The 26,202-nt window shown below is 45.0% G+C and overlaps 1 protein-coding gene and 1 long non-coding RNA gene across 7 annotated transcripts; one reads left to right on the top strand and one right to left on the bottom strand.

Annotated features, from left to right (window-relative positions):
- The first annotated feature begins 406 nt into the window (after positions 1-406).
- On the top strand, positions 407-22,304 carry EXD2 (exonuclease 3'-5' domain containing 2). Of its 5 annotated transcripts, none has more exons than XM_052782366.1 (10): positions 407-1,060; positions 2,881-3,052; positions 10,809-11,218; positions 12,135-12,391; positions 13,445-13,571; positions 14,376-14,701; positions 17,022-17,128; positions 17,349-17,484; positions 18,242-18,598; positions 19,754-22,304. In XM_052782366.1, exons 3-10 carry the CDS (start codon positions 10,880-10,882, stop codon positions 19,968-19,970), a joined length of 1,866 nt encoding a protein of 621 aa, XP_052638326.1. In that variant the 5' UTR covers positions 407-1,060; positions 2,881-3,052; positions 10,809-10,879; the 3' UTR covers positions 19,971-22,304. The 5 variants fall into 5 exon arrangements, with proteins under 5 accessions (XP_052638326.1, XP_052638325.1, XP_052638327.1 ...); XM_052782365.1 differs by having other exon boundaries at positions 407-1,891; XM_052782367.1 differs by lacking the exons at positions 407-1,060; positions 2,881-3,052 and adding an exon at positions 9,308-9,429.
- Positions 6,879-9,264, bottom strand: LOC128139657 (uncharacterized). Of its 2 annotated transcripts, none has more exons than XR_008234457.1 (2): positions 8,123-9,264; positions 6,879-7,628 (listed from the first exon to the last, which is right to left on the bottom strand). It is a non-coding gene; the product is annotated as an uncharacterized LOC128139657 (long non-coding RNA). The 2 variants fall into 2 exon arrangements; XR_008234456.1 differs by having other exon boundaries at positions 8,276-9,264.
- Positions 22,305-26,202: the final 3,898 nt, after the last annotated feature.

The following is a 26,202-nucleotide window of genomic DNA, read 5'->3' as shown; positions in this document are numbered from 1 at the left end:
CTTCCCCCCTTGTTATGGTTATGATGATTTTTCTTTAGCCAGCCATGGCAGTGAGGTGTTAGACACTCCGCCGCTTCCTGATCCCGCTGGCTCCTCCCCGCTCCCCTCAGCAGCTGATCCTCAGCTGCAGCCCGCGCCTCCCGGCCCGGCTTTAACGTCGCGCCGCCGCCGGTTTTTAACTCGCTCCTGTAACGGCGCGGGGGGACGGATAAATTCGCCACTCTGAGGACCTGCGGGAGGACGTTTTCCGCCGCCGCCGCCGCCGCCGCTGCTGCTGCTGCCGCCGCCGCTCGCGGCCGCGTTGCGCTGCCTGAGGGGCGGCCCGGCCCGCCTGAGGGGCTTGCTGCCGCCAACGGCCCCGCGGCCGGCGGGCGCTGCCGCGAGCGGGCGTCGTCCCCGACCTGAGGAGAAGGGGAAGGGACCTCTGCGGAGCCACAGCCGGCCCGCCGTGGGGTGCGAGGGGTGTCCCGCGGGGTCCTGCGGACAACTCGCCGGAGGGAGGATGAGGAAACAAATAACCCAAGCGCGTAGGGTTTGCAGTGGGGTTTGTCCTCCGTGAACGCTGAGTGATTTCTGCGGGATTTCCAAAAATTATGTCTTTAGAATTTCCTTGAATTTTTTTTTTCTTTAAGAGAGTTTTTATGCGGCTCTCCGCGGTTTTATTGCTTGCTCTCTCCTGCTCCTACCTGAGCAACACCGAAAATAGGAGGGTTGCCCCTTCTCAAATGAGTAAGTAGACCTCTCTGCAGCCCCAGAGGGCTGATGGAAATGCAGATGAATTTTCTTCTCTTACCCTTCAGTATCAACAAAACCCTAAAAGGCAGCTGGCTAAACAGGTGGAACTGCTCTGTGTTGTCCTTCACTGTTTTACGACACCCTAACCTGTGTGTTTGTGGGGGAAAAATCTTTTTTGTCTTTCATAGGGCCCTGTCCCTCACATGTAACATCCAACGCCATGTAAGATAGCAGGAGCGTCATATGAAGAGTAACGTCCGTGAGGTGCAGCGCGGAGCCCCCAGTCCCACCTTGCAGCGTCTGACTGTATACTCCTGCGCACAAGGTGAGCACTCCCAGACCTGCAGCTTGAAACTTTCAGGCCTGTATTTCCCCACAGGCACAGGTGAACTGGCACCAGTACCTAGGGAAGATAGAGTTTTCGGAAGGTGAGGAATTAGCCTGACAGTCCTGGCTGCCTTTGTGTGGAATTGCACCTGCTGGGAATTAGGAGTCTCCAAACATTAAGACAAACAAACAAAAAAAGGCTTCCTGACATAAACTGTGGTATGGCAACATTACTGAGTACTGTTAGACTGCTGCTATGTTCCAGTGACAGCTTTTCAGTAGAAACTGAAATTATGTCATTATAGAAAGTCAGTTAAGTGCTTTGGGATTCTTCTTGGTTAAGATTATAGAAAGAACATGAAGTCCTATAAATCATGCTTTTTAGTTGACAACGCTATAGCCTTACTTTTAACATACAACAAAAGCAAATAACAAACTTTTCCTTCTAATCAGAAAAAAAAAGTAAGAAAATGTATACAAAATATAGACCATTTCTTACATTTCAACTTTCTATATAACTTTTTTCTATATGTGATATCAATAGGTATAAATATCAGAACTTAATTACAGGTATAATAATAATTTGAGAGGAATATCCAGACACACTCTGTTAACAGTTTTTTGTTAGAATGATAACAATGTTAATGTTGAAGTGAAAACAAAGAACAGTTAATCTCTTCTGAATCTGAGCTATAGGAAGATTTTTTTTCCAGTTAACAGTTGCTGATGGCCAACTATTGCTATGTAACAGGTCTAGCAAGCCTCAGTATAGAGAGGCAAAGACCCTGTCCATCATGATTTGTGTTTATTACCTTAAATTCAGACACAGGTAAATTGCACTGGTATAAATCATATTTTATAGCTCTTTTGCTTGCATGCCATGAAATTCTGTGCCATTACAATTATATCAGATACTGTTGCTCACGTTGAATTCCCAACGTAGGTAAGTGGCATTACATTTTTCTACCTATAGACTCTAAACTGAGTCCATCAGTTTGTATTCCATTCTCTATAATTTTTGTATAGCTCGCATCACCATATGATCTGAGATCTTCCAGAAATGCATTATGGAATCATGGAATCGTAGAATGGTTTGGGTTGGAAGGGACCTTAAAGATCATCTAGTTCCAACCCCGCTGCCATCGGCAGGGATACCATCCACAAGATCAGGTTGCTCAACGCCCCATCCAATCTGGACTTGAACATGTGGTTTGTTTTTTCCTGTTTCCTAAGGTACTGCTTAGGTTGGATATCTTTGGTTTCCTGTATTGAAATAAATAGGCGTAGGAGCCTTTCATCTGAATTGCAACGCAATAAAATCTCTGGTGCTTTTTGTCCATGTTCTGGATCCAGTCTCTAGGAAAGCTGTGTACTTACACGGAAAAAATAGAAATAAAATGATTTCCTAAACCCCCAGTGCTAGGATTTTCAGAAAAGATTTAACTGAGGTTTTTTTAAAATCACAGTTGTAAGCAGTCAGAAAGAAGGTATCACATTGTCAGAATTTGAAAGAAAAATAATAGAAGACTGCCAATCTGTTCTGCTAAATGCAATATTCTCTCACATGACCATACAGGTTAAAAAAAAAAAAAGTGTTGGTAAGCATTCTTTTCACTCTCCAATTCCTTTGTTTGAATTAATTTTGAATGTAACACCTAAGGAAATTATCATGACCTGCACTGGTAACATTTTCCTTTGAAAATAATGTGTTGCTGTGTTAATAATGCCAGAGTGCTGTAGTCTCTTCAAAACACATACACTATTGGCCTGAGTCATGCTGAAGTAGCATCGATGAAGAATCTTTTTCTACTTTAATAGGAACCTTCTGCAGCTTGGAATGGAATTGAGGTATGGGTGGTACTTAGTCAAACTGATTGACTTCAACAAGTTACTGTTCTGTTGGATGTGTTAGCACACGGGGTGCTGTACTGAGACTGTTCGAATGTCACAGACCAAACTGGATTGAGCCTGGCCAGACTCAATGGGCAGAGTAAGTTGGGGTCTGTTTGTACGTGCTGCTTGAGCAGCTTAATTCTGTAGGATGCTTATAGTCTCCTCCATGTCTCAGAAGCAGCATGAAATAAAGCACAAAAAATGTTTTGATTGGAATTTCAACAAGTGGGCAATAGAGAGGAGGAGTCAACTGGAAGGGAAATGGGAGATAATGAACAGGCTGGTGACTTTCTGTAGATGCTCTTGGAAATGAAGATGAGTAAATAACGTTTGATGCAATACAGAAGAAGGAACTAACAGAATGCCTCAAACAGAGAGGTGGCCAGAGTAACGATCTATGTAAACAATCTTGGGTTGCGGTTTCAGAGTTGCTAATGCTAATTCCAGGGCTGTGCAGAGCCCAGTCTCCCAGCAGTACTAAATTGATCTGGATCAGGTATGGCCATGGTGTCACATTGCTCTCACATTAGTTTCTGCCCATGCTACAGAGTTTTTGTTCTGCCTCTGGAAGGACTGACAATGCCTGATCTGGTTTTAGTGTCTGCTGGTACAAAATTATCCCTTCAACATTTTTTCTGAACAAATTTGAATTGGCAGAATGAGTTAAATTGAATTAGTGGTTTCTGTTTGACTGTGGTGTATTTGATCATTAATAGGAGGCCTACGGTGAGCTTTATTGTCAGATCATGGCATTTACAGCAGTTGATGGCTGTTGTGTTACAAGCTGCATTGGTTAATGCTGGAGGGAGAGGTATTGGGGCAGTCTAGGTACGGAAGCAAGAGACCTAAACAAGGGTCTTAGTTGCATGGATGGATCAAAGGACTTTGTCTTAGAGATGCTGTATAGAAGAAGTTGAAAATTTAGATGTACCCTGGGTGCTAGGATCTACAAAGAGGTTTCAGTCAGAGCTGACAGTTGACATACAAGCTTGAGTGGCAGGTAGACTGGTGATGTTATCCACAGATACGCTCAGAGAAGGTAATGAGGGCTTTCAGGGAAGAGAAGGAACCATGTTCCAGCTCTGCTGAGCTTTAACTTCCTGCTAGTCATCCACAGAAGAGAGAAGAGGCTATAATTTGAGTTTGAATAGAGGGAGATAGCTCTGGAGAAAGGAGCAGATCTGTAAATCATCTGCAGAGAGATGTTAGTTATATTTGTATTTCAGATGAGATAACTCAGAGATAACGTGGGAGGGTAAAAGGAGAAGACCAAGGATACAGCACTCCAAGAGTCTGTCAAAGAACATTTGGAAGGAAGGCTTAAATAGGTAAAAAGAAAAGATTTTAAGGGAAGCATGGTTGATTATGTCAGGTCAGAGAGGATGAGGTTTAAATACATTTTTTTGAGCTCTGTTGAACCTTTGAATGGCTGTGGTTAATCCAGAGTGGAAACAGAGAAGTCTGGACACTGATAGATGTCTATGGAGTGAGTCTAGAAGTGAAAAAGAGAAAGCAGTTATTAGAGAGGAAAGTGGGGCTGAGTCAAGGCTTTTATTAATTTGTTTATTTATACTATTTTTTTATTTTTGAGGGGAAATAGAAATGAAAGGAGGGTAAACCAAGAAGACTATGTCATACTTTAGCCATATCACTTTTTAAAAATAATTTTGCTTGTCAAATTTATTCCCTCTAGTGGAAATTAGGTGGCTTCTGGGCTTTTCTCCTTTTGCTTACTAATTTCACGGATCAGAACGGTGGGAAGAACAAGCATTGTTCTCTCAAATGTCTCCCCTTGGGGCTGTTCAGCTAAAGATGTCACTTTAACATGCAGCTGAGCCAATCTAATGACTTGTGGCCACTGAAAGGTGGCTTTATTCTTCGTGGCTGCGTGTTCTGTCCCTTTCCTTGTGCTGATGGTGCTACTTATTGGACCTGCTTGTCTGCCATTTTACTGAGTTCATTCGGCTCACGGAAATGTCCCAGTGAGTGCCAAAATCAGCACAGGCTAGTTGGGAGTGCCCAGCTGGGAGTGGAGTTTTGGGAGATGGGGGATGTCACCTTCTTAGCAGCCATGAACTGCGAGGCCAACTTAGTTTGCCTTCTGGAACTGAACCACTGGGGCAAGTTAAGCAGCTCTTCAAGAAGTGGAATTGTGAAATTCCTCTCTGTTCCTACATAAGCAATGAAAGAGTTGGCAATTAATGAAGAAATATGTTGATGACGAGCAATGTTAATACAACTCATACTCATGGGATCAATTTGGCAGCTCACACCTCTGAGAGCAGTTTTTTCAGATTCTTTGCAAAACGTGCAAACTCTGGCAGATCCTTGCAGTGAGTTACTGCTGATTCATCTTTTGGCTTAGGATGTGGTTTCACTGAGATCTGGCTCTATGCTGAGCTAGTTCAAGAAGTTAAACCAGAAGAAAACTCTGTTTTTTTGCTGGGCTAGCTTTCTGCTCACTTAATTCCTTGAATCAAACTGGCACCAGTGTTTGCAGAAGTGAGGCAGTAGAAGAACACCTACAGGTAGAAGGGGGAAGCAGAATTGCCTTTTCAGCAGGAGCTAAACCTTCTATCGGCCTTGTTGCAGTGTGAAACTCCACCTTTAGGATGTGGCTTCACAGTTGATTGAAACCGATCTCATTCTGACTTTTTGATGAAAGAAACAGTCCTGCTGCCTCCCTGGTATCAGCCCTGTTAAAACAAACCCTGCTCAAAATGACTTGTTTGAGTATGTAGTCATGCGGTTACTAGCATCAACATGAGGAAGATAAATCACAATAGGAGTTGAAATGCGAGTTTGGCTTTCTTCTGTAGCTTGGGATGAGGCCCCAAATAGTGTTATTAATGAGCTACTGGGGACTACATGCAGCTCTCTGCTCATTGTCTGCTAACAGCAATTTAAGTCTTGACTGGAGCCTCTTCCCTTTGATATTCCACGATCATTGATTTTCTTTTGAACACTGAATCATTTACCCTAGTCTTCTCCCTGTTAAAGGATGAGCTAATGTGATTATAAAACTAATTTTTTTTCTGTGATCAGCAGAACAAGCCTGGTTTCCTATGGACTTGTCCTGATGTAGCACTGCTGTATGGATTCTCATATGTATATTAAGCAGTGTCTGCACATGCTTGCCATTTTATCGGTGACAGCTTTATTAGGATCTGTTTCATCAATTTGGCTTTACATTTCACAGAAGTTACCTTTGTACAAATTTAGATGGAATTGGGCAATGGCTTAAACATGCTTTTTTGGCAAGGAAAGGGGGGAAAGAAAGGGGACCCACAGGCAGAAACACCAACAGACAGTGTAATTGCATAAACCTTCTTTCCTTAGGAAATCAGGCTAAAAATGAGTCTTTTGACAGAGACCTCTGCAGAGATCTTGGATCAGAAAGAAAAGTAAATCTTGCTGTTTACCATGTAAAGGCTTCCAGTTACCTGCTGCAACAGATTTCTTGTAAGTAAGGCTAAGCCAGCAGTTGGTATTTACTCACTTGGTTACCTTCTCATCTGCAGCAATGTCCCCATCAGACTTTGGGAACTTGTTTCTTTGCCAGAGTGCACTCAGGCATAAGTTGCTTTCATTTATTTTTAATTTAACCTTTATACTTGAATAAATGGCTATGTAGGTAGGAAGACAAACTGTTAAAGAGACTAGTGGTTTACAGGACTCTGTTCATGTCAGTGATGCCGTGAAAAATAAAGGCTTTAAATGCAGCGAAGGATACAATCCTGCTATTGGAGAAAAGCTAGACTTGGGGGTTCATTATATAGCATCTTCTCTGTGAGACTTCCACTGTATAATAAATGCTGGGGTATTCTATTGTTTTTCTCTCTTTCATAACTTTAAAATTAAGCTCCTATTACCTTAGAAACTAAAATAAACAATTTCTAAAGGAAAAACTGGCCTATTTCAGATTTCTGGGTGGATGACAGTTTATTACAAATGGGTCCAGCTATGAACAAACTTTGCAGATTTGTTCAGATTTGATCGCTATTCTGAGCTCATCTTGAGCTCTGATAAGAGTTCTCTTAAGAATGCCTTGCCTACCCCGTAACAGGGCAGCTGGATCCTGGACCCCAGCCACATCGGCTTTGTGGGTCTCCTTTGAGTCACTTGAGCCTTGAAATAAGCCTGTCGTGTCCCCAGATGTTAAATTTTTTTCCTTGAACTAGGTTACAGCTGGATGAGTTCCCTGATTCTCTGACCCTGTCATTACAGAAACGCTGGTGCGGGAGCAGGGAGCGAGCAGTCAATCAGGTTGAACAGGAAATGTGGGACTACCCTTCCAAGTGGCTATCCAGGTTTATGCTATATTACAATGTCCATGTAAAACAAAGCATTATACATTGACCAGGGTGGCGGTAAGGGGGGAATGAGGGTGGTGTGGCAGGTGAAGGAGAGAGGGAGAGAAGGAGAGAGAACATGTCCATCCGACTGTGCGAACTCGGTTATAGCCAGACCCCTCCAGCTTTTTCTCCTGAGCATGCATGTGATGATACAGTTTTCTCCTGAGCATGAGCCATGTGATGAGCTTTGGAGTAGCACTGGCTCCTGCTTGGTGACCTCCATTTCAACTCGTCAGTTGTGCCTGGTGCGTCGGATCATAGGGGATAGACAGAGAAGCTGTGGTCGGGTTGTGACTGTAAGGGAGATGCAGACCTGCCCTGTAGAGGAGAATGAACCAGAGGCAAGATGTGTGAGTTACTGCAGTGTGTGAGATTGCAATGCTTTGTAACCCCCAGTGGATAAATATAAAAATGGATAAAAATTCCTTCACTGGAGAGCAAGGTCGAGGGTCTTTGCAGAAAGACTTATTTTACAGGTAACACTCAGGTATAAAGCATTTGTACGTTCAAAGTACAGACACAAGTCAATAGAAAACAAACTTTCCAGATGTGACCCCACCACGAGTGAGACCTGACGTTATGGTACCATGCTGGCTTAGACCAGGTCCTTAGAACAAGCAGCTGTTTAAGCTTTAATGGCCTGGTCATCTTATTTCTGATAGGGAGAGGGCCTTATTTGCTCAGAAAAGCGTTCTTCAGGAAACCAGCTGTGTTCCTTGTTTACTATCTATTGGTCCCTACCTCATTCCTGAGTTAAAAAAAAAAAAGGAAGGGGGGGGCGCGGTGAGCATTCAACTACAGACAAAAAATACTGCTTTTATAGAGATTTTCCCCGATGATAGCCATTAGCTGCTTTTTTGCACCCCTCAGACAATCTGCTGAATGCCAAGTCTCTGCTAGGGAGATCCTCCTACCCTGATGATTACAAGTGGCAAAGTTAAAACAAAATGAAATTTGACACTGACTCTCAAATTGTCAAAGCAATTTAAAGCAGTATTTCCTGTGGTTTCAGCGTCTCCTTCAAAAAGATGCAGCTAGCTGGGATTCTAACAGCACCAAAACTGGGAAATATTGGGAATTGCAAAGGACTTGGAAGAAATTGGGTGCTGAGATCCTTTTCAGCTGCAATGGAATTTGGGCTGGGAACTTGTCTGCTTTTTGCTTGGCCTCAAGACTTGATGATGATAACCCTGAACGTGGCAGCTGGCTGTATACTCATTGTCCATGTGTTGTGGTGTCACGGTTCTAACGTTCGTACTTCTTACCCGCACATGAGCCTTGCCATAATTATTCCTCTGTTAAACTCCTAATCCTTTTCACTTGCTTTTTCCCTTTTTGTTTTCTTCCAGCTTGCCACTTTGGCGGTGGCTACGATTTGCTTTATTTGCTTTTTGACTTTCCGGTCTGCCTTTGTTCTTCACCTTCCGTTCCCTGCCTCCCGCTTCGCTTCCCCGGCGCGGAGGGCCCTAGCTGCCCCGCAGGGCTCCCGCTCCTGCCCGAGGAGGAGGCGGGCTGCGCGGCTGCTCCTCGCAGGCAACCCCGCTGCCCGCCCCGCAGGACTTCGTTTCGCCCGCCCGCCTCACGGTGCTCTCTGGCTGTGGGTGGCTTCCCGCACCCAGCGACGGCTTGCTCGTCAGGCCTTCCTCACTGCAAGCAACACACTTCAAAAGTCTCCTAAGAAGAGCTCGCTTTTCAGTATGTTGGATACCACGGCATTATTTCTGAGGTGGTATTCCCCGGTTGAAGGGACGCTAACGCCTGCTCAGGGGCTCAGCCATACTCGCCCCACACGCGGTCTCGGCCCGGGAGCGGCGAGACAACCCCACAGGCGCTCCGCGGGTACGATCGGGGGCCCTAAGTGACCGAGGCGGCAGCACACGCCTTCCGCGGCCGTGGCGGGCCCGGCAGCCCGCAAGCCGGGCCGGTACCGAGAGCCGCCACGCCCCCACCTCAGCCGCCCGGCCGGCAGGTGCCGTACAACATGGCGGCGTCCACCACCCACTCGCGCTGCCGGGAAAGAGGAAGGAAGCGTCCGGCACTCTAAGCCTCCCGGTGTGCGCGGCGACTACCCGGCGGGGGGGTTCCCGCTGCCGGAGACGACCGTTCTGCGGAGACGCAGGTAGCGGGCGCGCGGGCGGGCTTCCCGCCGGGGCGCCCGTGGGCCGGGCGGAGGCGCGGGAAGGGAGGGGAGGGGAGAGGTTGCTGCGCGCACCCCGGGGGCGGGCCGCGCCGGTAGGTGCCCCGGCTGCGCAGGCCGGTGGGCCCGCGGCCTCCCCGGCCGGGCCTTCGTACACCGCCTGCCTGCCTGCTCGCTCCCCGCGGCGGCGGCACCCGGGCCTCTTCCCGGCGGAGCCTAAAACGGGCAGCGCCTTCGCCCTGGTGCTAAGGGGAGCTGCGGCCCGCCCCTACCTGCCCCCGTCCCGCCGGGCCTGCGGGGCGGCCCAGAGCAGCGCGCTCTGCTCTCCCCGGGGGAGGCCTGCGGCGGCCGGGCCCGGTCCCGTCCCCGGCCTGCCCCCGCGCGTCGCCCTCGGCCCCGTGGCGGGCGGCCTGGGCCTCCTCGGCCCGCGCTGGGGCTGAGCGGGGGCGGTTTGTCGGGATCCGCAGAAGCGGGCTGCCTGGGGTCACAGGGCCGCGGTCCGCACCTGCCTCCCCCGGTTCCCACAGGGGTAGCAGCTCTTGCACCGGGGAGAGAGGCCGCAGGTGCGGGTGACCCTCCTTGCTTTCCGTCTTCTCGCTCAGTTTAAGACGTGAGAGTAAATGAACCTGTCGTTTCACAAGCGTTGAGGCAGGTGTCCGTGCGCTGAACGCCATTAGCGGTTGCGCAGGGCCGTAGTGGCACCCACGCCGCAGCTTCTGCTTGTGCCAAAGAGCGCGTAAGGGCAGACCTGTGAAAGTAACGCGGTGGCTTGGGGAGATGGGATGCAGGGGCAGGACTGATTTCAGTTTACTGAAGGGGAGCTAAGCTGTTGCATGATAGAAAGCTATGTTATAAACGGATGCTGCTTCTTTAGGGCTTTTCAATGCCTGACGAGCTATTTGACCTTAGTATGGATGTGAATGTAATGGGCAATGCCTGTTATTTACTAATGCGTGAATGGACATGCTTATTCTGCAGTAATTTTGTCTTATCCTTGTTTAGGTTGATCTGGTTCCAAACTGAGCTAAAAGGTGTTGGTATAAGCCCTGGGTAGTTTATTTTTGGAATATCAAGAGTTTCTGGAAGCATCCAGTTGCACCAGTATAAATCAAGGGATTCCCTTTAAGGTCTTTGGTGGTGTGATCAACAGCAGCATTCAGGCTCGTGTTACTGCCCAGTCCACCACTGCAGCAGTCTGTCCCCTGACCCCCAGTCTATCAAAGTGGGACCCACTCCTTTTTCTGTCAGGATTGTGAGTTGTGACTAGAACCTCATTATGATACCAGTAGGTGTATTTAATACCTCTTAACACATTTCATTAAGTTGTCTTTAATTTCCACCTCTCTCATTTTTCTTTGCAGGCCATGATAAAATCCTACAATGCCGTTTTGAGTGGGTAAAGCGAAGGGGGGAAAAGGGGGATAAAAAAAAAATGCCCAAGCAAACAGCAGTGACGATTACGTTGGCGACCCTGCTGGGTGTTGCAGTGGGGGGCCTGGTTTTGTGGAAAGCAACCCAGCGTCGGAAAGGAAAAGCATGCTGTAGTAGTCAGCAAGAGGAAGCAGTTACAAACTCGGGAGATGAGAAACTGATTAAGACAGAGGATAAGGAGGTGCTTTCCTTCTTCAGATCTCCCACCTTTTCCTGGGTAGAGAGGACCCTTGGTGCAGACATAGTGATAGTTTCAGAGCAGGAGGAGTGGGATCGTGTTGAACCTTTGCTGAAGAAGGAGCTGGAGAAGTGGCCAGTGCTTGGAATTGATTGTGAGTGGGTGAGTGATCAAGAAGCACCTCCTTTAGACTGCAAATTGCAATGGGAAATCATTGAGGGTGGAGCGATTCCTTTTCTTAAATGGGTACAACAGGACTAACTATTGAAAATGCCTGTGTGATTGTCTGTCATGCTGGCAGTGAAGTAGCTGCTAATTTTCACTTCTCACATTTAAGTGTGCTGACCATAAGTTTTTAATTCACTAGTTGTATTACTTTACTGAACTCCTGTGATAAGTTGACTATACTAAACGTAGTGATAATTGTATGGCTAAATATAGCGTTATGTGTTTTGTATAATATCTCTCTAAAGGTGATTTACTAGAAGTAGCTTGGGTTTATGCTATTTTAAATCCAGGTACATCTTAAGAAACAATTTCTTAAGAATAATAAATCAAAAAAGGATGTTAATACTGATATGTAGATATAACTCACTGGGACTACCAGAAAGCAAAGTTCCTCTTCCGCTTGTACATTTGCCTGTGTGAACTCTCAAAACAAGCTTTGAGTCATTTATAAAGCCTGGCTTTGCCATTATTTTGGCCGGAAATTTATTCACCCCACAGTCATTAGTATAAGCCACAGTTAATGTGTTTGCCATAAACAGTTATGTAGTGGGTGGCTTTCTGCTGATGTGGATTGAGAAATGTGTCTGTTTTCTTCCACCAGCTCAGCTATGAGGAGGAAGGGTGAAAGGGGAAAAGTTTCTCTTGTAGGAGTGTGGCAAGAAGTAGCTTGGGGACAGTAATACTGTGAAACAGATCACATAATTTGCAGTAAAGTTTAAGACGTGACAATACTTGACTGTATAAACTGATAGGTATTTCCTGTCTTCAGTGGCCTCTTTTGCAACTTGTTCTGGCTCCAGTACTGCTAATAACACTGTAACCCAGACTCTGATTTTTGTCTGTATTTCAGGTATCTGTGGAGGGAAAAGCAAATCCTGTATCCCTCCTACAGGTGGCTTCTTCCAGTGGCCTCTGCATTCTTGTTCGGTTGCCCAGGCTAGCTTCCAGTGGACAGACTATCCCAAAGACCCTGTTGGACATCATGGCAGATAGTGCTGTGTTGAAAGTTGGGGTAGGATGCTGGGAAGATGCTTGCAAGTTACTTCATGATTATGGTCTTCCAGTCAAAGGGAGCGTGGATCTCCGGTATTTAGCCATGAGACAGCGGTGAGTGTCTGAAGACAGAGGCAGCTCTGTTTGAGGCATCATTTAAGTTGGAAATATTTTAAAAGCAGTTTGCATACGCTGAATGATACCAGGCAGGTAGGTTTGGAGTTCTCAGCGTGGTTTTAGAGGATGGGCGTTGACAGCTGCAGCCCAAGAACATGTCATGCTTCTATTTTATGGTCTTAATGGAAGTGAAATCTTCATGAAGATTTCATATGCTGATTGTGTCTGTTAGTCTTCCCATGCAATACCCTTAGGGACTTTTCTGAGTATCATGCTTCAGCTTTTAAGAAGTTGAGGCACAGTGATGTAACGTAATGAGAGTGATCACCATGTCAACAGATGTTAGAATGCACTGCCTAGAAGTATAGAGTAAAATGTGCCAGGGCATGTAAGTGGAACTGTTGAATTACAGGATTTCTTGAAAAATGACTAAATAAACCAGCTCTAATTTTCTCTCTTAATAACAATGCTTCCATTGAAAGGTTACAATTATGATGCCATTTTCTCATCCTTCATTCTTCCTAAAATAAAATGTTTTACTTGGGAATATTCTTCACATACATATATATATGTCTGGGTGTGTTGTTAGTGATCTGGGGCATGGGACTGCTGACCTGATGGTGCCTTTTTAGCACCGAGGATGGACTTCTTGTCACTAGTAGCCAGGATTCCTCTGAGTCATTCCTGGCTCTCATGCTCCTCATGAATCCCTGGGGCAGGCGGTCCGTCACTCTATCATAAGTCTGTTTAGTTCAGAAGTAGGTAGTGCAGAGCCAAACACTTCAGCCTTAAATGTTACCAACTCCCAGCCTTGCCTGTTTTGCCTATTGCAGGCACTAGATAATTATTAAATCTGGAAAGGACATTCTAGCGGAGGGGAGGGAGAGGGTCTGCAAAGCTGACAGGCAACTGTATGCTGTTTGAGTGGGAGTCATGCATCATGTGCACTATGTTCTGGCAGGTTCCGGGTGGTATGAGGCCATCTGAATTTGCATGGGTGTATAGTTTAATTTTTAATATGTTTGTTCCACTTTCTTTGTTAAACTGAAGGAAGGATCTACTTCACAACTGCCTTAGCCTGAAATCTTTAGCTGAAAACGTCCTGAACTGCCCACTTGACAAATCTCCTCACGTGCGTTGCAGCAACTGGGAGGCAGAAGAACTGACACAAGATCAGGTGGGTCTTCCACTTCAACTTAGTGTTTTGGGAGGAAAAGCAACCTTATTAGTAGAGAAGAGGCATTACAACAGGGGGATCGGAGCTTTTGAGTTCTGCCTCAAAACCTTATGTGTGACTCTGGTCTGAAGTTAATTTCAGACTCTGTGCCTGCATTTCCCTCCTTTTCCGTGCAGATAATTTTGTGCTGTTCTCCCTGCATTCTTGATCCTTGTTTTCCTTTAGTCCTGAAAGATCTGTAAGGGAAGATCCCTTGAAGAAGTGTTTGTGCACCCAAAACCTCACCTTTTTATTATTTTCTTTCCTCCAATCTGTAGCAGTGAGTGCAATATTAGAGACACACCCTGGAAACCTTGTTGACCATCTTTAGACCATTATGGTTTCTCTGATTGCTCACTTCCTTTACAGTCATGCTGCAGATGTCTACAAAATCAGTGACCAGTAGAGGGAGTGACAGGGTAAATAACCACACTGAATATTTGTAGACGGTATGTCAAAAGGGAGCTTTTTATTAGTTAGGGAGGGCTTGGTGGGGCAGGAGGGTGTTTAATGCCTGGCTGACCTGAATTTTTTTCAGTCCTTTGCAGTTCCTGGGGGCACCCATGAGTATTTCAAGTCTGACTGACCCTAAAAATGTGGGTTGTGGTGATGTTACGAAAGTGTCACTCAACTGCCAGAACTTTGTGTGAACTTCAAAATGAAATAAATCCAGCTTCTTGCTTTACTGTACCAACTGTTAAAGACTGATAATGTTTGGGAGTGTTTGCTGTTTGTCAGTATCTCGATGTCTACGTTTTTCTGCAGGTTCTATATGCTGCTAGGGATGCCCAGGTCTCAGTGGCTCTGTTCTTCCATTTGCTGGGATTTACCAGCCTCCCTGCTACATCTGAAGGTGAAAACTCTGTTGCTGCTTGGGAAAACGTGCTGGGTAAATGCCGGGGCTTGGTGGATATCCCATTTAGAGGAAGAAGGAGTGGCAGCACAGGAGAGGAGAAGAGTGGAGAGGGACGCTCCCCTCAGAAAACAAAGAATCGGAAATCTTCGGTGAATGGCCAGTCCTCTGGCAGTCAGCAAGTGAGAGATCCGCGGAGGCAGAAGCGAAAGCCTCTGGGTGTGGGATATTCTGCACGGTAAGTCTATGAGCACGTTTTACTCTTTGCACCACAGATTCAAAACTTTGAATGATGCCTCATGCTCTATTCATTAAACAAAGTGGATAGTATAAGCGAGGAAAGGAAACACAGGACCTAACAGTCATGGAAGCCAGATCCTGTTTCTGTTTTCCTCATTTCCCTCTAGGTGGTATTGAAAGCGGGGGCAGCACTTGGATCTTTACTAGGTCATGAGCAGGTTGAGGGGTTGTCTTCAGCTTTTGACCTTCCTTCTCCTGTGGAGGCATTAGCTGGAGAGCAGAGTCCCAGCAGGAGGTGGTTGGCTGTTTGGGTGGCATTTACTGTCCAAACAGCTATGCCCTGTCTCCTCCAGGGAAAAGGTGGCAACTGCGTAGAGCTTGTCCTTTCAGTGGGATCTGCCTCATGGACTGCTGTTTGTACTGTGCTGCCCCAGGTCACTGTGGCCACAGAGATGTCAGGGTACTAAGCAGAGCTGAAAGCTGAGGTTAGGAGGGGTGAGACACGTTATGTGAGGTGCCAGAGGGCACAGGAAGGAACAGTCTGTGGCAGCATCAAAGCACTGTGCTTCTGTGTTGGCTGGGGAGAGAGAGGAGGAAACGGTACTACTTTGGCCTTGCAGAGGCAGCTGTTGCTGGATCCAGGATCCCTGTCCTGCAGGCGATTTTGTGGAGCAAATCCTAAATTCTTACAGCCTTTTGCTAATGAGAATTCCGTTGTTTTTAAATTAAAACAAGCTGGAGAAGTCTCTTTAAGCTCAATGCAGTGGAAGATGTGGAGAGCCAATATGCTTGTTTTTGTCTGGATACAATCTAAAAATTTATCACTGGATGTAGGAACTAAAATTGTCTGATTACCATTTAGAAAGAAAACTAGTCATTTTAGTATTTATTTTCTCCTTTTCAAGTTTATTGGATTGGCAGTGGAGACATTTTAATGCAGTCGATAATATTGATTTCATTAGCAGTCATTAATGGTATTGTGTTGTACACAGCAAGTCCCTCCAGATTTTTTTTTTTTTTCAGTTGGAGCCTGTGTCATACAAAACAGAAGGACTGCACCTCATGGGAGAATTAAAATTTAAGGAAAATTGCATTCCAAGCTAAACTGAGATCTCCCCACATTTGTTTATTTTTTTATTGTTTTTAATGGTGCTTGACTTCACGAGAGATCTGTAGGCTAACTCTTCTTTACAGTATCTCCAGCAGCATGGCTCTGGTCTGTAATAAGACTGGATGTGATTTCAAAAGTCCTTTTCCACTCTTCCTTTCTATAAGCCTGTTTAGTTTTAATGTTTATTCATTTAGAGTTGGGAATTATTCAAAGCAGCTGAACTGCTGATGCTCAGTGGAAGGAGACCTCCTGTATCATTATTGTTTTGTTGGATTTTTTTCACCCCATGGACCTCAGAAGAAATCCTTGTGTCAGATTACATAGCCTGTGAATCAACCTTTTTAGCTGGTAGAGCTCTGCTGAGTATTTATGTATACGATCTCGCTGGGAAGAAGAAAGGAAACTTTTCCACAGCGTATTGTGACATGTCTGTATCTCTGGCTAGTTCCTCCCAGGTGCTCCTTGAGCCGAGCCTGCTCTGCTCTTCAGTTTTGTTTGAAGGAGGTTGGCAGAGTAATGAAATGTTTCCTGCAAAACAGAGCCCTTCCACACACTGCCACAAACCACCAGAGACTACTCAAACAGGACTTCTTGCTACTGACTAAGGTCAGGTGCCTGTGTTTCAGAGGGCCTCAGCTCAGCTTTGTTGTTCCCATGGACTCGTGTGTTCGGGTTCCCAGTGCTGCAGGAGCCTTTTTACAGCATTTCTCTTGGATGAATGAAGTACTTGCTGTTTACACTAAGTTTTAGAAGAGTCATCTTAATAAAACATTAAAGTATGGGCTTAGGCAACTGATCCTTGAAACTGCCTTGCCTGTAAGTTGACACTCTCTTTTACCTTACTCTTAGCTCATTGTCCTTCTTCACTTCGATTCTCTTTTGCTTTCTAATGTAATTTTTTTTTTTGAAAATGCTGTCATCATTGGTGGCATCTCTTGAAAACTGGGATTCAGAGTTACAATTCTATTGGCAGCAGGAGAGCAAAGATATCTTACAGTCAGTTGGTGAACCCCAGGTAAGTTTTTAGATGTTCTGCTTCCCTTGGCAGCAGCCTTTGTAGTGCTCAGCAGCCTTAAGTATGTGTTTAGGGGCACTCCTGTGATTTGGAGGAGGCTGCATGAGTTGCAGTATGGAACACATGGCCATAGAGAACTCTGTCTTTTTGGCATGCTGTTATAGTCGCTGTGATGCTGCTCTTATTTCATAGAAAATCTCCACTGTATGACAACTGCTTCCTGCATGCTCCAGATGGACAGCCCCTGTGCACTTGTGATCGCAAGAAGGCTCAGTGGTATCTGGACAAGGGGATTGGAGGTAAGCATACCAATTTTCCTGTCGGTATTTGAAATACAGCTTGCTTGTTTGTTTGTTTTGCCTTGTTTCTTAGGTAACTGGGCATTAATTTTTTGTATCCTTTCTTGTTGGAAATACTGTTGGGGATTCACTAGGATGACTCCTATGTTTTAGGATCGTTATTTTAGCTTTCAAATACAAATTTGTCTTGAATATTCTCTATTTGCCTTTACCCTTTCAGAGCTAGTTAGCACAGACCCATTTGTTGTGAAGCTGCGGTTTGAGCCTTCAGGACGTCCTGAGTCTCAAGTTGATTATTACCTGACAGTCAAAGAGAACCTGTGTGTTGTATGTGGCAAGCGAGAGTCCTATATCCGGTGAGTTGTTTAGTGGTATAGGAGAAAAATCCATCTTTTAAAACAGGACTGAGGTCTGCATCTAGTTTGGCATCCGGAAACATGGTTAGCGGCCCGAAACATCATGCTTGTTCACAGCCTGGATGGGCTACCGCTATTTGAATGCTCTGTAGTCATATGTGTCTGGGTAAGTTTGACACTGAACAGGCCAGCATTTCCTCTTACAGAGGCAGGAGGTGTCGGCCCTTGGAGAGAACAAAGCGTATGGAATGTGTATGTGCTGCAGTTTGAATGACAGGGGGCAGCAGTATGCCAACACACACTGTTCTGATGCCATCTCCTTCTGAAAATAGTTGTACTATTCCTTCCACTACTTAATCCTTATATTTTTGAAAGGTTTAGGTGAGCCTAAAGCCCATGAGGTCACAAAGGGTGAGATTTTTGTCTTTGCAGCTGCTACTGTTTAACTGAGAGGTATGCTTCTCATAGTGCATTGCTTTATTTTTTTGTTACAGTATGAATCGCTTTATGTTTTTTTTAAATGGAAGCGATGAATTTTTAGAAGGGGAAAAAAAGAGGAACACAGAAAACCTGTAGAGAGAAGTACAAATAAAAAGAAGTTGCAGAACCTATTGCTGCATTGAGGGTCCTGACCCTGGTGATCTCTGTTTTCCTGGACTTTTAGTATTAGTTGACCCTTTGTGGGCCAGGAAGAGGAGGAACTGGGGAGTAGCAGCTCCAGGCAAATGTAATGAGCCGGCTGGTTTGTCTTCCCTAGGAAGAACATTGTTCCTCACGAATACCGAAGACACTTCCCTATCCAGATGAAGGACCACAACTCCCATGATGTGCTCCTACTCTGCACGTCCTGCCATGCCATCTCCAATTACTATGACAACCATCTCAAGCAGCAGCTGGCTGAGGAGTTTGGTGCTCCCATCGGCTCTGAGGAAGGCGTGCGTCTGCTGGAGGATCCTCTACGCAGGCAAGTGCGCTCGGGGGCCCGAGCCCTGCTGAATGCAGACAGCCTGCCTGACCCCCGAAGGGCAGAACTTATGCAAAGCATCAAGGACTTCTTTAACACAGAGGTAGTCACCCCAGAGATGCTCCAGGAAGCAGCTGGTCTGGAAACCAGGTATAACAAGCCCATCAGTAGATGTAGCATTTTAGTCATTTATGTTGGCATATAAGTTCAATAAAAAGTTGTCTACGCACAGAGCCTTGGGTAAATAGTACTGTAGCAAAATAAAATTCAGCAGGATTTGCAGAGCTGAGGATCACACATGCTGATTTCCCTCCCTTCCCAAAGCCTTTTAGTGAAAATAAGACAAAACCTCTTGCTGGTGTCCTTGGGATATTGAGGTATCTTCCCTGAAATAATGGTGTCAAGTTAAGGAGTGTCTGAATTTGAGACTGCTAGGAGTTGATCTGCACAGGAAAAATGAGTCTCTAAAAGCATAACTTTATCACTTGTATAAGCCTGCAGAGTCTGGATTCATAGTACTTTGATACATTTAACTAGAAAGCAAGGATAGGAAGAAGCTAATTGTTTGTGCTGTAGCCTAAGTGCCTAAGCAGACAAGCACACTCTGCATTTCTTACTGTGTTTTTGGTTTTGTTTACCCCTTTCTCCCCTCAACCTAGCAGTGGTCTGTGAACTGCAGCTCTTGTTTCTTCCCCTCTTTCCCTTTTTTTCCTAGCAATCTCCTTCAGTTCTTGCTCTCTGTCTTCTCCTCCGCTATTTTATACTTCTTTTGAAGGACAAATCAGGGAGGGAAAGACAATCATATCAGAAATCTCCCTCCTCCTTTTTCTCAAAGCCTCCCCAAATATCTTTTCTTAACTAGTAGCTGGTCTCTGTCTGCAGGAAGTCAGTATTTTCTCCTTGTTACGCTCACTGTTGTTTGTAATGTGCCAATGTTAGAGCCTATCCAGACAGGGAATTCAGTGGCAGGATCAGGGCTCTGGAGTGTCATATAGTTCTTGCCTTGAGAAATTTGCAGTCTGTCTCCTGAGGAGCTTGTAATGGACCTTGAGAACTTTGTTTAGCATTACTATAAAAGAACACTTTCTCAGTTCAAAGAAACCAGCTTCCCAGTGTGACTGTGTTCCAGAAAGCAGTCTGGCGTTGAAGCAAAGCTTAAAACTCTCCCTCTTGGTTAGCTTACCATGTGTCTGTAATTAAACTCTGCAGCTGAAAGCATCTTCAGTGTCTTGCTGTTCATTGGAGACAGGTCTAGAGTCTGACAGTGGGTTTGTGTGAAAATAAACTCTGCTTGTGTCCTGGCAGGATCTGCAATGAGAGCTACATGCCACATGGACTGAAGGTGGTGCAGTGTTTTGCTAAAGGTGGTCTGCGCTCCCTTATGCAGTTGGAGAGACGCTGGCGGCAGCATTTCTTGGACAGCATGCAGCCCAGGCACCTCCCAGAGCAGTGGTCAGTGGACCATAACCACATGAAGCTGATCCGAAAGTATGGGGAAGATCTTCAGATCGAGCTGTCGTGAAACTAACTTCCTGGACTCTAGATAGTGTCTAATGGATATATGTAACTGAAGGTGGAAGGACTGTTTTTATTTCTATGTCTCCACTAACACCTGGGCCTGGGTTTGCAAACAGGCAGCAGTAAATCTGCCAGATTTGGCGTTTTTATAGAGTTAAATCTGTTGACTTGAATTTTCAGGGGGTTTGGAATTTTTAATCCTAGTATTGTCACTGCCTAGTTCAGTGCATGAGTGATATGCTAAGGGAACTTGTCTTCTCAAAGTGACTATGGAGAGTTATTTTCTAACCCCCAGGATGTGACCATCTCTCTTGACACAGAGCACAATATAGGAACATTTCCAGATTTTCTGACAAATACATCTGCGCCCTTGGCTGCACCTTGAGAGTCTCCTGATAAAAGTCTCTCTTTGCTTTCAGTGCAGTTGTATTCATATGAGTTCTTCTCAGAGAAGACTCCCTGCCAGACAGAGATTCCTTGTTTGGAAGTGGCAAAGAAACCTTACCTTTCTTTTTTTGCAGATTCTGAGCTGTATCAGCATTGCAGATAGACCTCAGTGAGTTTCCTGGTGGCAGGTGCCTGATGAGAAGCAACACTGACTCTGGCAGTGTGGAAGGACCCGTGTCAAGTCTTTTCTTAAACAGCTTGCAGCAATGCACAGTCTATAAAAAAACATTCTTTCCTAATGCCACTTGTTTATCATGAATAGCTCTTGCGGGTACCTTTTCATGTCAGACTGAAAGAAGGTCGGGTGTCTGAAAAGGGATGAGAGGAAACAAATGTCGTTTAAAGACCAGCATCTTTTAAGAGGTCAGACCACATATGGCAGAAAACTGGAAAATCTGGTGTTCTGTTCCTGGATTTGACATGTGTGGTGGTGAGCAGGTCATACTCTCTCCATGCCTGTTTCCCTGTCTCTAAAATGGGACTAATAATACTTAACTATCTCACAAGGGTGTTGTGAGGCTTAATTAATTCATGTTTTTGTAAAATGCTTTGAAAATACAAGCTAGTGTGTGTTAATTATTACTGTTGTTTTTTTAAAATGTGTTGCTGTCTTACTTTCTTAAAGATTCATGGTTTTTGCCTGTTGCTAGACCTTAGTGAAATATAACTTTTTAAAAATACATAGCCCTTTCTGTGAAATCACTTTTGATGATTTTGATTGCATGATATGAGTGTGCTTCTCCTGAATGATGAAGCTGTGCTCAACTTTTATAGGTCTCTGTAAAGAAGTTTCAGTAAAACCCTTACTATACTTCACACTACTGCATATAGCTCAGTTGACCCATATTTTATTATAACATCTGGGCAGAATGCTGGGCTGTGATCATGGCTGAAACTGTCCCTTATCAGATAATTCAAGAAATTTCAGAGGCCAGGGGTGAAAAACCTGTTTGTAGCAGAGACTGTTTGAGATAAGTAGGAGCCGTGGAGAAATGGTACGTTAATGCCATCCCAGAGGAGCTGCAGTAACAGCCTGAGCACAAGGAATTGAAGATTCATGATATATACTACTTATCACAGAGCTGCAAATGAGACCATTTTCTCATTATAAGGGCAATTCTATGCCTTTCCTGTGCCACTGACAGGTCTTAACAAAAACTGATCTAGCCAAGTGTGTTCTGTCTCTGTGCTCATTCACACAGCTTCTTATAATCTCAGCAAGAATCAGCAAGAACCTCCTGTCTACAGCAGCAGCTTGGATGTAACTATTTCTCTCCAAAGCATTTTGAGCATGTGTTCAGATAGCACTATCTCCTGTCTTCAGTGCCATCTGATCAGGGTGGCGAGAGCTCTGCATGGCTCAGAAACTCCGTTTCAACAATGAGGAGTAAAAGGTGTCCATCTCAATTCTTCATTCTGCTTTGTTTTTTCTCCTTGTTCTGATGTAGGAACTCCTGATAAAGCTGTCCTTGTTTAATGAAACCAATGGGATGACCACAGGGCTGCTGTCTTTTCTGTTTGTTGAGATAAGAAAATGATGTTGAGACAAGAATTGGACTACAGGTCCTCTAAATTTAAGGAATTAGTGGTATCATTGAGGAGTTTTGTGGGTTTTTTTTCCAGATCACTTGTTCAGAAATAGGAATTTGCAAGGAAAACTTCCTTTATAAATACTTTCTTAACTAAGATTCTTTGTTGTTTGTAAGATATCCTTAAGTTGCATCATTTTAAGTCAACCTGAAAGAGGAGGGGAAGTGATATATTTATTGTGCAGAAATAGATTATTTTTATATGATTATGATTTTAAATTCTGCCAGTCTATAGGTAAAACTTTCTTGTATGTCTTCATCGCTAATTGTCACACTTAGTAAAAATTTGCTGTTTTACCAGACTTACCACTGTTGAAGCTCTTTTTTTCCTTTTTCACATGCCTGCTTTTTCTCTTTTTTTCCCTGTGTCTCACCCTGTCCTTACAAGTCCGTTGTTCCTTACAGTAACACCTGGACCTCACCCTCTGAGTTTCCCTTTCCCGTGCCTTCCCTATCTGTCTGAGATGAGCCATGGAAGAGCTGGCAGCAATACTGTACTTCGAAGTAGTGCGATAGCAAATTTGCTCAGGTATACTTGACTTGTTCTGAGGCTCTCGGTGGATTCAGGTGCTGTCCTTGGTCTGGTCGTGTTGGTCAGTCATGATGGCTACAGATCTACATTTTTTTTTAAATAAAAACTTAGATTTTGCTCAACCTGAGCATTCATCTAGGTTGCCCCAAGTATCTTACCTATACTAGGACCTTCCTGCACTAAACCATGCACATCCATTTTGTCTGCGGAGAGAGAAAATGAATTGCCATGCCCTTCTGTGTGGGCTGGCTTTCACAACACGGGATTTTTCTTTCCATCGGTTGTCACTTTATGTCTGTAAGTTTGCCCAAGTACGCTGCCAGAGATGGAGGAGAGAAATTTTCCCTTTTACCTGGTACTTGATGCCACCTGCCTCAAACTGGTTCTTGCAGGTTAGTGGGGAGCATGCTCCAGCTGCTTAGGTCCCCAGACCTGTCTTGGCTTATAAATTCCCTGCAGAATTTGCCTCCATCCTTTTTGTTTCAGGTGTTTTGCCCATGTGAAACAGATGTGCTTTTCTAAGAATATGACTGGGTACATGTTTCCAGAGATGGTCCTCTGGAGCAGGAGTACCAACAGCCCCTGTGGGAGGTTAGCTTGCCTTCCCCTGTGGGCTGCAAACTGATTTCTGTCTTCCCAAACACTACAGTTTGCCTTTTTCTTGGCTTTGTAGTAACTTAGACACTATTGCAAGGTGCAGGAATTACCAGCCGAGCAGCATTTTTGATAGTCTGGCAGTTGGAAATGCAGTAAGCGCTGCATTTCTGAGCAAACCATACATGACATGTTAATTATGCTGCTGACAGACTTGGCATTTGGAGTGCCTTGGTTTCCTTCCTTTGACAGTCTTTAAAGGTCCCAGCTGTCACATCCATGACTGACAGGACTGAAGACAACATATCCCTGTGGGCTTCTTACATTTTTCTCTGTTTGGTATTCACTAATGGCAAGGATGGGAAGCTGTCTTCCTGTTGCATTTCTATTGCTCTGGCTCCCTAGGGAGTATCTGAACTCCACACTATCTGTAAGGTGGTTTTGGTGGGTTTTATTTTTTTTTTCGGTGAAGGCAATGTGGTTAGCCTTGAGAGTACCTCATTGCCCTGGCCCTGTGCCCAAATGCCTTTGAGGAACTGGGCCTTTTGCACTTGCAGAGGGAGCCTCTGTAATAAGGAGTCATCAGGAGCCCTCGCCAGTGTGCAGTGTTCTGTACTGATGTAGAGACACCTCTAGTCTTAACCAGTAGGTCAGTTCCCATCGCTGCTCCTTGATCTTGTCCTTCCTTCAGGCCTCCACAGTAGACCAGACCTATACTGCCTTCTTCATTCCCAGAGTCTGACACAAACTGCATCCCCTTGATGTTCTTTGGGAATAAGGGCCGTTTAAAAGCCCTTTCTCTCATTTCTGCACAGTGCTGTGTTATTGGCATAAGGGCTTTTCCCCACCCTCAGGGGTACACTGTTCTGGAGAAAGAGAGAGGCAGTTTGAGGTAAGTGCAAAGAAGATGTATCCAGCTTTCTCTGAGTTATTAAGGGAGCCACAGTGTGCCCTCTTGTATTAGCCCTGCATCAAGGGAGTTTTGCTTTTACAGGTAGAGAGGGTAATGCAAGAGAGCCAACATGGTTAAGCAAAGTAAGGCAAAAAAACCCCAAAAGCAAATAAACATACATGGAACATAATTTCCTATATTCAAAAGAGATTCCTCTATCACTGTGAATTCCACCATGAAGAGCAGGCAGCTGTGGCAAGGATTTTCTGCACCAAGGTTAGTGCTGCATCTTGTCTTCCCACTTAACTATCACAGTGCTTGTTTCTGCCTTGAATTAGCCAGCGTGATACTACCTGGGGTCTCGGTGGTGTTGGTCGCCAGGAAACAGAGCAAAACCATCTTTCCTTTATTATTTTTCTTTGCAAGCTATTGGATAAGTTCAGTTTCTGAGATGGGGGGAGTAAAGAGAACTGAAAAAAAGGATGGAGGCTTTTACTGTAAAATAGAGATGTCATCTTCAGATAACAAGAAACCATTTCCTTGTACAGGAAAAACTCCAGCTTCAGCTGTAGATGATATAAAATATGGCTTCTATCTTTCTTTGCTTAAAAAATGGAAAGATTGTGCAGTGGTTAAGGAGCAAAAAAGAGAAAACATTTATATATCTCAGCACAAATGTGACAAGTCTTGGAAAAAGGTACGAGGCAGCTGTCAGAAATGCAGGCTTAAGAGAAAAACTGCCTGTCCAAACTCCCTCCACAAAAAGCTGCTGCTCTAAGAAGCTGTTTTGCATTGTAGTGTGCTCTGTGGGGATTTGGCATGTATCTGTTTCACATTGATTAACAGCAAATCCTTTCCAACTGATTGTCCTTTGAAAAATGCCAAACAGTACTTTGCATCAGCTGAGATCTGCCAGTCACTCTTCCCTTTTTCCTCTGTGCCCTGACTCTGTTCAGGACTTTTAGCCTTAAATAAAAGCAGAGAGACTGACTGCTGGTAGCATGTGAAAATGAGAGTGGGACCCCCTTTCAAGGCACTATGAATAAAAAAAATCATTATCCCTACTTGCCTGGCAAGGGCTATGGTTACGGGGGAGAAAACTGCCTACAAGTGCATGTTCTGTGCAGGATAGCCATAGGTGGTGCTGAGTATTAGACCCTCAAGAATAGCCAGGTATCTCTTTTTTTTCTCTGACTTGTAAACGGGCATTAGGATTCCTAATGCTGCTGGGCTCTGGCCCCATTAGCTCCATGCCCCCAGTTCTGCTCCCCTGCTTTCAAGGTTTCCAGTGTGTAGTGAAAGGTTGGAGGGTGCTCTTGCTACCAGCAGTGTGGAAGCCCGGCTGCAACTTTGGACAAAGAAGCCAGGAGGTGGGGTAAATACAGGTAGATAGATGTCAGAGCTAGAAAAGGTGGGTTATCTTTATTTCCCTCAATTGGAATAATCACCAGTTAAAACCAGAAAGACTTCCTGCTAGCCATCATCCTTCAGTTGGATGTGTTTCACAGCCAGCTGTGGCTAGTCAGTGGGTTCATAGCAAAAGTTTATTTCTCATGACAGGCTGCAGTTGGGGCCAAAGAAGAAAAATTGCTGTAGCTAGCAGGTTTGCACTTGTGTAATAACCTCAACCATCTCTCAGCCTGCCTTGCCCTAACCTTGGAGGGAAAGGAGGTGAGGGAAGCCTGAATGGGTCCTTGTCCTCACTGCCTCTTTTGCTCAGGACCTGGCACTCTGGAAGGTGAGCCCCGTGCTCTGCAGGGGACACCAGCGTGGAAATGTGGCTTATGACCAAAGCCCAGAAGAACTGAGTTTGTCTAGCTCAGGGGAAACAAAGAACTGAGAGACAAGGCAATAAATAAGAAAAATACTGTAGTGAAGAGGTGGGGGTTTTTCGTGGTCTGCTTTCTAGTCTAGATAGGACAGGAGGTTATGGACTTAAATGTCGATGAAGGAGATTTGGGCTAGTCATGAAGAAAAGCTTCCTTAGGATACGCATTGCTTCGTGACACAGGTCACATTGCTTCCTTCCAAGCGCACTGAGTGGCTCCCCAGCTGCAAACCATCTGTGCTGCCCACTGACAAACCTGGAGGTGATAAAAACTAAAATATTTTAGCTAATCCATGGGCATTTAGTCCATGGGCATTCTGCTCCCATACACGCTATGTGCCCTTCAGTCACCCG

The sequence above is a fragment of the Harpia harpyja genome, chromosome 3, assembly GCF_026419915.1.
Source record: "Harpia harpyja isolate bHarHar1 chromosome 3, bHarHar1 primary haplotype, whole genome shotgun sequence".
NCBI classification, from domain to species: Eukaryota; Metazoa; Chordata; class Aves; order Accipitriformes; family Accipitridae; genus Harpia; species Harpia harpyja.
Note: the sequence above shows the minus strand (reverse complement) of the source record. Positions and strands in the feature narration are given on the sequence as shown.